Consider the following 13580-nt stretch of genomic DNA (forward strand, 5'->3'; position numbering starts at 1 on the left):
CTCAGAGGGACGGCTTTTAGTGTGACACAATGCAAACACCTGCCCAGCAGCTTGAGGGAGGGTTAGAGACCACCCCCCACTGAGCGGAGGACGACCAGAGGCCACCCCCCACTGAGCTGAGAGGAGTAGCGGGGGGGGGTTACCATCAGAGTAAGGCAGTGAGACGCGGTACTGCCCGGCCAGGAACACCCCCCCCAGGTGGCTCAGGGAAATCTCCATTCTTGGATCCTCGTCAATCACCAGGTTCACTGATTGGATACAAGCTCCGTCCAGATTCTGCAATAGAGACGAGATGCGCAGATCAGAAGCTGCTGACAGCAGCAGTTCAGAGCCTCGCTGGGGGTGGGGGCCCCGGGACAGACTGAACTGTGACTGACGGTCTGCAGTTACAACAGGATCAAAGGTGACAGAGAACAAAGAGGGAAGATTTAAAACAAAGAACCTGAAAAGCTGAAAGAGCTTGAGAGATTTTTACTCAAATGTTTCTTTGAGCTTCACCTTCAGACGTCTCCTGTCTCCCTTTAGAGCCTCGCTGGTGTTTGTAAGGAACATTTCCCTATCAATCGTCTCTGCTGTGCCCCCCCGAGACAGAGAGACAGAGGACAGGACAGACAGAGACAGAGGACAGGACAGATAGAGAGACAGGCAGAGGACAGGACAGACAGAGAGACACAGACAGAGACAGAGGACAGACAGGACTCACGGCTCCACAGGGGGCGTTCTGGACGGTGATGCTGAACCTCCCTGAGCGGCTCTTGGCCAGAACGTAGTGACAGGAAGCAGCGAAGCTGAAGCTCCGCCCATCAAACGACTGGAAATACATGTGGCCTGTCACCGAGCACTCGCCTGTCAACACAGAGACAACATGTCAACACAGAGACAGTCAACCTGTCAACACAGAGACAACATGTCAACACAGGTCAGTCAACCTGTCAACACAGAGACAACATGTCAACACAGGTCAGTCAACCTGTCAACACAGAGACAACATGTCAACACAGAGACAGTCAACCTGTCAACACAGAGACAACATGTCAACACAGAGACAACCTGTCAACACAGAGACAACCTGTCAACACAGAGACAGTCAACCTGTCAACACAGAGACAACATGTCAACACAGAGACAACCTGTCAACACAGGGACAACCTGTCAACACAGAGACAACATGTCAACACAGAGACAACCTGTCAACACAGAGACAACATGTCAACACAGAGACAGTCAACCTGTCAACACAGAGACAACATGTCAACACAGGTCAGTCAACCTGTCAACACAGAGACAACATGTCAACACAGAGACAACCTGTCAACACAGAGACAACCTGTCAACACAGAGACAGTCAACCTGTCAACACAGAGACAACATGTCAACACAGAGACAACCTGTCAACACAGGGACAACCTGTCAACACAGAGACAACATGTCAACACAGAGACAACCTGTCAACACAGAGACAACATGTCAACACAGAGACAGTCAACCTGTCAACACAGAGACAACATGTCAACACAGGTCAGTCAACCTGTCAACACAGAAACAACCTGTCAACACAGAGACAACCTGTCAACACAGAGACAACATGTCAACACAGGTCAGTCAATCTGTCAACACAGAGACAACATGTCAACACAGAGACAGTCAACCTGTCAACACAGAGACAACATGTCAACACAGAGACAGTCAACCTGTCAACACAGAGACAGTCAACCTGTCAACACAGAGACAACATGTCAACACAGAGACAACATGTCAACACAGAGACAACATGTCAACACAGAGACAGTCAACCTGTCAACACAGAGACAACATGTCAACACAGAGACAACATGTCAACACAGAGACAACATGTCAACACAGAGACAGTCAACCTGTCAACACAGAGACAACATGTCAACACAGAGACAACATGTCAACACAGAGACAACATGTCAACACAGAGACAGTCAACCTGTCAACACAGAGACAGTCAACCTGTCAACACAGAGACAGTCAACATGTCAACACAGAGACAACCTGTCAACACAGACACAGGAAATTCACACATTAGAAGTAAATCCTCAGTGATGAAGGTTTCCTCCTCATCCTCATCCGTTCAGACCTTGCAGGCTCTGGACCTGCAGGCTCTGGACCTGCAGGCTCTGGACCTGCAGGCTCCAACCTGACATGCACACCCTCTTCTTAAACCAAAACGTCTTAGACCAAAACTTCTTAGACCAAGACTTCTTAGACCAAAACTTCTTAGACCAAAACTTCTTAGACCAAAACGTCTTAGACCAAAACTTCTTAGACCAAGACTTCTTAGACCAAAACTTCTTAGACCAAAACTTCTTAGACCAAGACTTCTTAGACCAAAACTTCTTAGACCAAAACTTCTTTGACCAAAACTTCTTTGACCAAAACTTCTTAGACCAAAACTTCTTAGACCAAAACTTCTTAGACCAAGACTTCTTAGACCAAAACTTCTTAGACCAAAACTTCTTAAACCAAAACTTCTTAGACCAAAACTTCTTAGACCAAAACTTCTTAGACCAAGACTTCTGAGACCAAGACTTCTTAGACCAAAACTTCTTAGACCAAAACTTCTTAGACCAAAACTTCTTAAACCAAAACTTCTTAGACCAAGACTTCTTAGACCAAAACTTCTTAAACCAAAACTTCTTAAACCAAAACTTCTTTGACCAAAACTTCTTAGACCAAGACTTCTTAAACCAAAACTTCTTAAACCAAAACGTCTTAGACCAAAACTTCTTAGACCAAGACTTCTTAGACCAAAACTTCTTAGACCAAGACTTCTTAGACCAAGACTTCTTAGACCAAAACTTCTTAGACCAAAACTTCTTTGACCAAAACTTCTTTGACCAAAACTTCTTAGACCAAAACTTCTTAGACCAAAACTTCTTAGACCAAGACTTCTTAGACCAAAACTTCTTAGACCAAAACTTCTTAAACCAAAACTTCTTAGACCAAAACTTCTTAGACCAAGACTTCTTAGACCAAAACTTCTTAAACCAAAACTTCTTAAACCAAAACTTCTGAGACCAAGACTTCTTAGACCAAAACTTCTTAGACCAAAACTTCTTAGACCAAAAATTCTTAAACCAAAACTTCTTAGACCAAGACTTCTTAGACCAAAACTTCTTAAACCAAAACTTCTTAAACCAAAACTTCTTAGACCAAAACTTCTTAGACCAAAACTTCTTAGACCAAGACTTCTGAGACCAAGACTTCTTAGACCAAGACTTCTTAGACCAAAACTTCTTAGACCAAAACTTCTTAGACCAAAACTTCTTAAACCAAAACTTCTTAGACCAAGACTTCTTAGACCAAAACTTCTTAAACCAAAACTTCTTAAACCAAAACTTCTTTGACCAAAACTTCTTAGACCAAGACTTCTTAAACCAAAACTTCTTAAACCAAAACGTCTTAGACCAAAACTTCTTAGACCAAGACTTCTTAGACCAAAACTTCTTAGACCAAGACTTCTTAGACCAAGACTTCTTAGACCAAAACTTCTTTGACCAAAACTTCTTTGACCAAAACTTCTTAGACCAAAACTTCTTAGACCAAAACTTCTTAGACCAAGACTTCTTAGACCAAAACTTCCTAGACCAAAACTTCTTAAACCAAAACTTCTTAGACCAAAACTTCTTAGACCAAGACTTCTGAGACCAAGACTTCTTAGACCAAAACTTCTTAGACCAAAACTTCTTAGACCAAAACTTCTTAAACCAAAACTTCTTAGACCAAGACTTCTTAGACCAAAACTTCTTAAACCAAAACTTCTTAAACCAAAACTTCTTTGACCAAAACTTCTTAGACCAAAACTTCTTAGACCAAAACTTCTTTGACCAAAACTTGTTGCCCTTTTATTTGAGTGAATGAATTATCTCTATTCTTGTGATTGTGAAGCAGCCGACTGTCAGTCCCTCTGTCCTCGTCCCTCTGTCCTCGTCCCTCTGTCCTCATCCCTCTGTCCTCATCCCTCTGTCCTCGTCCCTCTGTCCTCGTCCCTCTGTCCTCATCCCTCTGTCCTCATCCCTCTGTCCTCGTCCCTCTGTCCTCATCCCTCTGTCCTCATCACTCTGTCCTCGTCCCTCTGTCCTCGTCCCTCTGTCCTCGTCCCTCTGTCCTCATCACTCTGTCCTCGTCCCTCTGTCCTCATCCCTCTGTCCTCGTCCCTCTGTCCTCGTCCCTCCACCAGGATTCTCTGATGGTCACATTCAAACACTTTTTTCCTTCGTGACTCTTCAGCTGCAGGTCTTCATGTCACCGACCCAACCTTCACAGACCCCCCCCATGTGGTCTGGTTCTGCCCCCCCCCCCCCCCCCCCACCCCCCATGTGGTCTGGTCCTGACCTGGGCAGCTGGACTGGCTGCAGCTCCACGCCCCCCCCTGGCAGGTGCTGCAACACAAAGCAGAGACGTTACGTCCTGAAACTGGAAACCCGGAACCAGATGGTGAGATCTGAGATTAGATGTCCTGCAGAGGACGGAGGACGGAGGAGAACCAGGGAGGAACCAGAGGAGAACAGAGGAGGAACAGAAGAGAACAGATGAGGAGAACAGAGGAGAACAGAGGAGGAGAACAGAGGAGAACCAGAGGAGAACCAGAGGAGGAGAACAGAGGAGGAGAACAGAGGAGGAGAACAGAGGAGGAGAACAGAGGAGAACCAGAGGAGAACAGAGGAGGAGAACAGAGGAGAACAGAGGAGGAGAACAGAGGAGGAGAACAGAGGAGAACCCAGGAGAACCACCACCCACCAGTTGCTGCACTCCTCCTGCAGAGTGTGTCCAGAGGGGTAGAACATTCCGTGATGCTCACAGGGGCAGTCAGAAGGCGCCACGCAGAACCCGTCCTCGTAGATCAGACCTGCATGTAGGGACAGTGTGTGGTCAGGAGTACTGCCCCCCCCCCCCCCCCAGTAGCCTACCCTCGGGGCAGTAGCCCCCCCCCCCCCCAGTAGCCTACCCTCGGGGCAGTAGCATCCGTCCAGGCAGGCCAGCTTGCTGTCGATGCAGCGGGGCTCCAGGCTGCAGGACTCGGGGCAGCAGCTGATGCAGTCCCTGAAGCGCAGCCCCGCAGGACACTGCACCTCCGCTTTCAAAATAAAACACCACAGGCAGCGGCACATGCTTTTACTTTGTGTGTTCAGAGACATGTTCAGACAACTTTTCCAGTGTTTTGTCACACTGGAGAACCACAGTCAGTACTGCTGGAGAACCATGGTCAGTACTGCTGGAGAACCATGGTCAGTACTGCTGGAGAACCACAGTCAGTACTGCTGGAGAACCATGGTCAGTACTGCTGGAGAACCACAGTCAGTACTGCTGGAGAACCACAGTCAGTACTGCTGGAGAACCATGGTCAGTACTGCTGGAGAACCACAGTCAGTACTGCTGGAGAACCATGGTCAGTACTGCTGGAGAACCACAGTCAGTACTGCTGGAGAACCACAGTATGTACTGCTGGAGAACCACGGTCAGCACTGCTGGAGAACCACGGTCAGTACTGCTGGAGAACCATGGTCAGTACTGCTGGAGAACCACAGTCAGTACTGCTGGAGAACCACGGTCAGTACTGCTGGAGAACCACGGTCAGTACTGCTGGAGAACCACGGTCAGTACTGCTGGAGAACCACGGTCAGTACTGCTGGAGAACCACAGTCAGTACTGCTGGAGAACCACGGTCAGTACTGCTGGAGAACCACGGTCGGTACTGCTGGAGAACCACGGTCAGTACTGCTGGAGAACCACAGTCAGTACTGCTGGAGAACCTCGGTCTACTGACTGTGGTTCTGCTGGAGAACCTTCAGGAAGTGGATTTATTTAATAATACGAGCCTTTAAATCCCTGATCTGAATGAAGAGTCTGTCACAGAACAGACACAGGAACCAGGGAGGAGTCTGGTGGGAGGGTCTGGTGGGAGGAGTCTGGTGGGAGGAGTCTGGTGGGAGGAGTCTGGTGGGAGGGTCTGGTGGGAGGAGTCTGGTGGGAGGAGTCTGGTGGGAGGGTCTGGTGGGAGGGTCTGGTGGGAGGGTCTGGTGGGAGGAGTCTGGTGGGAGGGTCTGGTGGGAGGAGTCTGGTGGGAGGGTCTGGTGGGAGGAGTCTGGTGGGAGGGTCTGGTGGGAGGGTCTGGTGGGAGGGTCTGGTGGGAGGAGTCTGGTGGGAGGGTCTGGTGGGAGGGTCTGGTGGGAGGGTCTGGTGGGAGGAGTCTGGTGGGAGGGTCTGGTGGGAGGGTCTGGTGGGAGGAGTCTGGTGGGAGGGTCTGGTGGGAGGAGTCTGGTGGGAGGAGTCTGGTGGGAGGGTCTGGTGGGAGGGTCTGGTGGGAGGGTCTGGTGGGAGGAGTCTGGTGGGAGGGTCTGGTGGGAGGAGTCTGGTGGGAGGGTCTGGTGGGAGGAGTCTGGTGGGAGGGTCTGGTGGGAGGGTCTGGTGGGAGGAGTCTGGTGGGAGGGTCTGGTGGGAGGAGTCTGGTGGGAGGGTCTGGTGGGAGGGTCTGGTGGGAGGAGTCTGGTGGGAGGGTCTGGTGGGAGGAGTCTGGTGGGAGGGTCTGGTGGGAGGAGTCTGGTGGGAGGGTCTGGTGGGAGGAGTCTGGTGGGAGGAGTCTGGTGGGAGGGTCTGGTGGGAGGGTCTGGTGGGAGGGTCTGGTGGGAGGGTCTGGTGGGAGGAGTCTGGTGGGAGGAGTCTGGTGGGAGGGTCTGGTGGGAGGGTCCGGTGGGAGGAGTCTGGTGGGAGGGTCTGGTGGGAGGAGTCTAATGGGAGGGTCTGGTGGGAGGAGTCTGGTGGGAGGAGTCTGGTGGGAGGGTCTGGTGGGAGGGTCCGGTGGGAGGGTCTGGTGGGAGGAGTCTGGTGGGAGGGTCTGGTGGGAGGGTCTGGTGGGAGGGTCTGGTGGGAGGAGTCTGGTGGGAGGGTCTGGTGGGAGGAGTCTGGTGGGAGGGTCTGGTGGGAGGAGTCTGGTGGGAGGAGTCTGGTGGGAGGGTCTGGTGGGAGGGTCCGGTGGGAGGGTCTGGTGGGAGGAGTCTGGTGGGAGGGTCTGGTGGGAGGGTCTGGTGGGAGGAGTCTGGTGGGAGGAGTCTGGTGGGAGGGGTCTGGTGGGAGGGTCTGGTGGGAGGGTCTGGTGGGAGGGTCTGGTGGGAGGAGTCTGGTGGGAGGGTCTGGTGGGAGGAGTCTGGTGGGAGGGTCTGGTGGGAGGAGTCTGGTGGGAGGGTCTGGTGGGAGGAGTCTGGTGGGAGGGTCTGGTGGGAGGAGTCTGGTGGGAGGAGTCTGGTGGGAGGGGTCTGGTGGGAGGGTCTGGTGGGAGGGTCTGGTGGGAGGAGTCTGGTGGGAGGGTCTGGTGGGAGGAGTCTGGTGGGAGGGTCTGGTGGGAGGAGTCTGGTGGGAGGGTCTGGTGGGAGGAGTCTGGTGGGAGGAGTCTGGTGGGAGGGGTCTGGTGGGAGGGTCTGGTGGGAGGGTCTGGTGGGAGGGTCTGGTGGGAGGAGTCTGGTGGGAGGGTCTGGTGGGAGGGTCTGGTGGGAGGAGTCTGGTGGGAGGAGTCTGGTGGGAGGGTCTGGTGGGAGGGTCCGGTGGGAGGAGTCTGGTGGGAGGGTCTGGTGGGAGGAGTCTGGTGGGAGGGTCTGGTGGGAGGAGTCTGGTGGGAGGAGTCTGGTGGGAGGGTCTGGTGGGAGGAGTCTGGTGGGAGGAGTCTGGTGGGAGGGTCTGGTGGGAGGGTCTGGTGGGAGGAGTCTGGTGGGAGGAGTCTGGTGGGAGGGTCTGGTGGGAGGGTCTGGTGGGAGGGTCTGGTGGGAGGAGTCTGGTGGGAGGGTCTGGTGGGAGGAGTCTGGTGGGAGGAGTCTGGTGGGAGGAGTCTGGTGGGAGGGTCTGGTGGGAGGAGTCTGGTGGGAGGGTCATGTGGGAGGAGTCTGGTGGGAGGGTCTGGTGGGAGGGTCTGGTGGGAGGAGTCTGGTGGGAGGGTCTGGTGGGAGGAGTCTGGTGGGAGGGTCTGGTGGGAGGAGTCTGGTGGGAGGGTCTGGTGGGAGGGTCTGGTGGGAGGGTCTGGTGGGAGGGTCTGGTGGGAGGAGTCTGGTGGGAGGGTCTGGTGGGAGGAGTCTGGTGGGAGGAGTCTGGTGGGAGGGTCTGGTGGGAGGGTCTGGTGGGAGGAGTCTGGTGGGAGGGTCTGGTGGGAGGGTCTGGTGGGAGGGTCCGGTGGCGGCCGGCTGCCCAGCAGGGGGCGGCGGTCAGAACGTACCACACTGAGGGACGCCTTGCCTCCAGTGGTGCAGAGGGTGGTCGGCGTGGCCGCAGGCCCGGGCGTACTGGCTCAGGACCTGGCAGACCGCCTCGGCGCCGGGACCCGACCTTGAGGAGGACAAGGACCCAGAGCAGGACTGTGAGTGGAGCCGGGGGGGGCTGAAGCAGGTCCAGGACCAGGTCTTACAGGCAGAGGTCGTTGGAGCAGCTGGCCATGTAGGGCCGGGGGCTGACCAGGGGGTGGCAGCTGAGGAACGGCGGCAGCAGCAGCAGGGAACACGCCGCCTCCACTTCCTGCACACAAACAGAATCCAAGACAAGCTTTGCTTCTCAGTCTCTGATCGCTGCACGTTGGGTTTTTCCAGTTCCCGCGGCTCACCAGCAGGACGGGGGCCTGGACTGCAGCGCAGGGCGACGGGAACCCGGGGGCCACCGGAGGGCAGGGCGCCTGCTGGGGGCCGGCCTCCGCCCAGCTGTTCCCAAACAGCTGGAGGTCATGAGTCAGCACACCTGGAGCAGAGACAACACCTGATGACGCTACCTGGACCTGTGCTGCTTCTTGAAAGTCGTTAAAGGACTTCATTTCAGCCTGGGTTACTAGTTACTAGTTACTAGTTACTAGTTATCTGCACTGCTTCATGTCACAGAACTGCAGCATAAATCATTTTCCACCTGACTGTAATAGGCAGGAAGTGATGTCATGTTGATCACTTCTAGGTGTTGATAGTAAAAGAGGAAGTCAGGATCCGACACACGTCCTGCACTTTGCTAAAGTGGACATCTGCTGTGTTCTTCAGGTGTCGTGTTGCTTTTCCATCCTGATGGAAGCCTTGTGGCGGTCTAGACTCTAGAGCAAGGTTCTGACCGTAGCTGGTCCGCAGGTCGTCCTGCACGTCGGCGTTGAAGTTCCCACACAAGCCGCAGGTTCTGCCCACGAACTCGGGGCTGAGCTTGATGTAGACGGAGCGGCTGAGGCCGTCCCAGGCCAGCGTGAAGCCGCGCTGCTGCGTCACCAGGACGTACTGCGAGATCTGCTCCACCTGCAGGTCGTGGATGTGATGCGGCAGCTGCAGGCTGAACACACAGGGTCCCTTAAACACAGTCCCTTAAACACAGGGTCCCTTAAACACAGTCCCTTAAACACAGGGTCCCTTAAACACAGTCCCTTAAACACAGTCCCTTAAACACAGGGTCCCTTAAACACAGGGTCCCTTAAACACAGTCCCTTAAACACAGAGTCCCTTAAACACAGTCCCTTAAACACAGGGTCCCTTAAACACAGTCCCTTAAACACAGAGTCCCTTAAACACAGTCCCTTAAACACAGAGTCCCTTAAACACAGGGTCCCTTAAACACAGGGTCCCTTAAACACAGAGTCCCTTAAACACAGAGTCCCTTAAACACAGGGTCCCTTAAACACAGTCCCTTAAACACAGGGTCCCTTAAACACAGTCCCTTAAGCACAGGGTCCCTTAAACACAGGGTCCCTTAAACACAGAGTCCCTTAAACACAGAGTCCCTTAAACACAGAGTCCCTTAAACACAGGGTCCCTTAAACACAGTCCCTTAAACACAGAGTCCCTTAAACACAGAGTCCCTTAAACACAGGGTCCCTTAAACACAGTCCCTTAAACACAGTCCCTTAAACACAGGGTCCCTTAAACACAGGGTCCCTTAAACAAAGAGTCCCTTAAACACAGTCCCTTAAACACAGTCCCTTAAACACAGGGTCCCTTAAACACAGAGTCCCTTAAACACAGGGTCCCTTAAACACAGTCCCTTAAACACAGAGTCCCTTAAACACAGTCCCTTAAACACAGTCCCTTAAACACAGGGTCCCTTAAACACAGGGTCCCTTAAACAAAGAGTCCCTTAAACACAGTCCCTTAAACACAGTCCCTTAAACACAGAGTCCCTTAAACACAGTCCCTTAAACACAGGGTCCCTTAAACACAGTCCCTTAAACACAGGGTCCCTTAAACACAGTCCCTTAAGCACAGGGTCCCTTAAACACAGGGTCCCTTAAACACAGAGTCCCTTAAACACAGAGTCCCTTAAACACAGAGTCCCTTAAACACAGGGTCCCTTAAACACAGTCCCTTAAACACAGAGTCCCTTAAACACAGAGTCCCTTAAACACAGGGTCCCTTAAACACAGTCCCTTAAACACAGTCCCTTAAACACAGGGTCCCTTAAACACAGGGTCCCTTAAACAAAGAGTCCCTTAAACACAGTCCCTTAAACACAGTCCCTTAAACACAGAGTCCCTTAAACACAGGGTCCCTCAAACACAGAGAATCCCTTAAACACAGAGTCCCTTAAACACAGAGAATCCCTTAAACACAGAGTCCCTTAAACACAGAGTCCCTTAAACACAGAGTCCCTTAAACACAGAGTCCCTTAAACACCAACAAAACACATGGGCAGAACCAGCAGTGCTGCAACGCTGACCTTCGACCCTTAAAGGTCACGTTGGTGGGGTGCAGCCGGAGCTCGCCCTCCCACGGCAGGAAGATGCTGATGGACCGCTGGCAGGTGTAAGGGGCGGGGCCACAGCCGGGGTCATTGTGTACCTAGAAACCAGGAAATACAAAGTTCAAGCGCGGTTCAGGTGAACTTCTGCAGTTACAAGTGAAGCCGCAGCTTTGAAGTCCGTCCGTCCGTCCGCCAGTTTCATTTAGAGCTTCTTAAACGGATCGACTGACATGAAAGCTGGCGCGTGGCCAGCCCCAGCGAGAATCAATCAGCTCTCATGACGCAGTGACATGAAGACCTGGGTTCCACGTTTCTAGCAGACGTCATCTCACGGCGTTTGATCGCTGTGCTCAATCAAAGCCTTGTTACTATGGAATCAGTGTTTGAGCTCTGGGTCTGGTTTTCTCAGGAGCAGATCCAGTATCTGCCTCCTCGGGGAACAAAGTCCCGTCTGTCACCAAGCTTTCAAGGCATTCTGGGTAATTGCAGCATTTAACGGTAATTGACTGTAATAAGCAGATAGCGTTCGCTAATCTCCAGAGCGAATCCCGTCCTCCGGCCAGAACGGAGAGTTTGAACCCACCTGGACCACCAGGCCGGCCCGGGTACCCTCCTCGCAGTCCCGCAGTAGCGTGTAGGAGCAGCGGCCCGGCAGGAAGTAGTACAGGCCGTCGAAGGTCTCGAAGTTGTACTGACCCCACGACCGACACGTCATCTCCCGCTCAGGACCGGAGTTTGGAACTGGAAGTGGAGCCACTCGTGTTAGCGTCTCGTGTTAGCGTCTCGTGTTAGCGTCTCGTGTTAGCCACTTGTGTTAGCGTCTCGTGTTAGTGTCTCGTGTTAGCGTCTCATGTTAGCGTCTCGTGTTAGCGTCTCGTGTTAGCCACTCGTGTTAGCGTCTCGTGTTAGCGTCTCGTGTTAGCCACTCGTGTTAGCGTCTCGTGTTAGCGTCTCGTGTTAGCCACTCGTGTTAGCCACGCAGAGACGCTGCCAAATAACTCATTTACATTAACGTGAGGTTTAATTAGGAATACTGAGGCTTATATCTGAGTGAACCCTACCTCGCTGAGCAGCTCGTCATACTTCACATCCAGAGCAAATACATCTTATATGTAGTTTAACATCCTCATATTCCATAGTGTGATATTTTCTACTTTCTACATGATGCTTATCATCTTTATTTCTCCCATCTTTACCTTTATTTCTCCCATCTTTACCTTTATTTCTCCCATCTTTACCTTTATTTCTCCCATCTTTACCTTTATTTCTCCCATCTTTACCTTCCCCAACCAGCATTTTGAACAAACTCCTCAGGATGATTCGTCGCCATCGAGGATCAAAACTATAGATTGTAGGACGTTTAACCGTTTGTGAATAAATCCCCAAAGACTTCAAAGAAAAATCACCATACAAAGTGGATGAGAGGCTCAAGGAGTCAAGGAGATCAGCGTATGTTGCCATGGAGATGCTCCCTTCTCAGTGTTTCACAGTGATGTAGCAACCTGACAGGCTAGTTAGCATCGATATGAGCTAACGGCTATCATGCTAGCGATGCTAACTCGGTTCTGTAAACAAAATGTGGTGTTGGTGAAGGGATGAGCTCTACCGAGTGCAGCTCTGGTTATCTACCAGTGTAGCTCTAGTTAACTACCAGTGTAGCTCTAGTTATCTACCAGTGTAGCTCTAGTTAACTACCAGTGTAGCTCTAGTTATCTACCAGTGTAGCTCTGGTTATCTACCAGTGTAGCTCTAGTTATCTACCAGTGTAGCTCTAGTTAACTACCAGTGTAGCTCTGGTTATCTACCAGTGTAGCTCTAGTTAACTACCAGTGTAGCTCTAGTTATCTACCAGTGTAGCTCTGGTTATCTACCAGTGTAGCTCTAGTTATCTACCAGTGTAGCTCTAGTTAACTACCAGTGTAGCTCTGGTTATCTACCAGTGTAGCTCTAGTTATCTACCAGTGTAGCTCTAGTTAACTACCAGTGTAGCTCTGGTTATCTACCAGTGTAGCTCTAGTTATCTACCAGTGTAGCTCTAGTTATCTACCAGTGTAGCTCTGGTTATCTACCAGTGTAGCTCTAGTTATCTACCAGTGTAGCTCTGGTTATCTACCAGTGTAGCTCTAGTTAACTACCAGTGTAGCTCTGGTTATCTACCAGTGTAGCTCTAGTTATCTACCAGTGTAGCTCTGGTTATCTACCAGTGTAGCTCTGGTCATCTACCAGTGTAGCTCTAGTTATCTACCAGTGTAGCTCTAGTTATCTACCAGTGTAGCTCTGGTTATCTACCAGTGTAGCTCTAGTTATCTACCAGTGTAGCTCTAGTATTCAGCCTGGAGTTTCTGTTTGTGTGTGAAACTTCAGTTTAAATGTTCAATAATTTAATCCCTGGATTCTGGTCTCAACATAGAAAACATAGAAACCAGTTTCTAATATTGTGATTTAATCCAGTGTCCCCTGACCTAGTGTCCCAGTGTCCCCTGACTAAGTGTCCCAGCGTCTCCTGACTAAGTGTCCCAGTGCCCCCTGACTAAGTGTCCCAGTGCCCCCTGACTAAGTGTCCCAGTGTCTCCTGACCAAGTGTCCCAGTGTCCCCTGACCAAGTGTCCCCTGACTAAGTGTCTCAGCGTCTCCTGACCAAGTGTTCCAGTGTCCCCTGACCAAGTGTCCCAGTGTCTCCTGACCAAGTGTCCCAGTGTCCCCAGACTAAGTGTCTCAGCGTCTCCTGACCAAGTGTCCCAGTGTCTCCTGACTAAGTGTCCCGGTGTCCAGAGACGTACCTGTCTGACACCTGTGTCCACTGGCCTGGTACAAGCTGCAGTCACATGACCCGGTCTGGACACACTGACCTCCGTTGAGGCAGGGGGTCCCGCATG

General features: G+C 51.8%; 1 protein-coding gene across 1 annotated transcript in view; it reads right to left on the reverse strand.

Moving 5' to 3' along the window:
* The window catches only part of otog (otogelin), a gene marked incomplete at its 5' end in the record, with an annotated part of 62857 nt that extends 49279 nt beyond the window's left edge, over nucleotides 1-13578 (reverse strand). The window contains 12 exons of the mRNA XM_080498512.1: nucleotides 144-276; nucleotides 704-846; nucleotides 4363-4409; nucleotides 4768-4876; nucleotides 4976-5104; nucleotides 8228-8337; nucleotides 8417-8523; nucleotides 8609-8739; nucleotides 9095-9303; nucleotides 10681-10802; nucleotides 11288-11445; nucleotides 13485-13578. Coding sequence (XP_080354638.1) covers nucleotides 144-276; nucleotides 704-846; nucleotides 4363-4409; nucleotides 4768-4876; nucleotides 4976-5104; nucleotides 8228-8337; nucleotides 8417-8523; nucleotides 8609-8739; nucleotides 9095-9303; nucleotides 10681-10802; nucleotides 11288-11445; nucleotides 13485-13578 — 1492 coding nt within the window. The remainder of the gene's footprint in view (nucleotides 1-143; nucleotides 277-703; nucleotides 847-4362; nucleotides 4410-4767; nucleotides 4877-4975; nucleotides 5105-8227; nucleotides 8338-8416; nucleotides 8524-8608; nucleotides 8740-9094; nucleotides 9304-10680; nucleotides 10803-11287; nucleotides 11446-13484) is intronic.
* Between the last annotated feature and the right edge of the window lie 2 nt (nucleotides 13579-13580).

This window comes from Blennius ocellaris (assembly GCF_963422515.1).
Source record: "Blennius ocellaris genome assembly, chromosome: 1".
Classification (NCBI taxonomy): Eukaryota; Metazoa; Chordata; class Actinopteri; order Blenniiformes; family Blenniidae; genus Blennius; species Blennius ocellaris.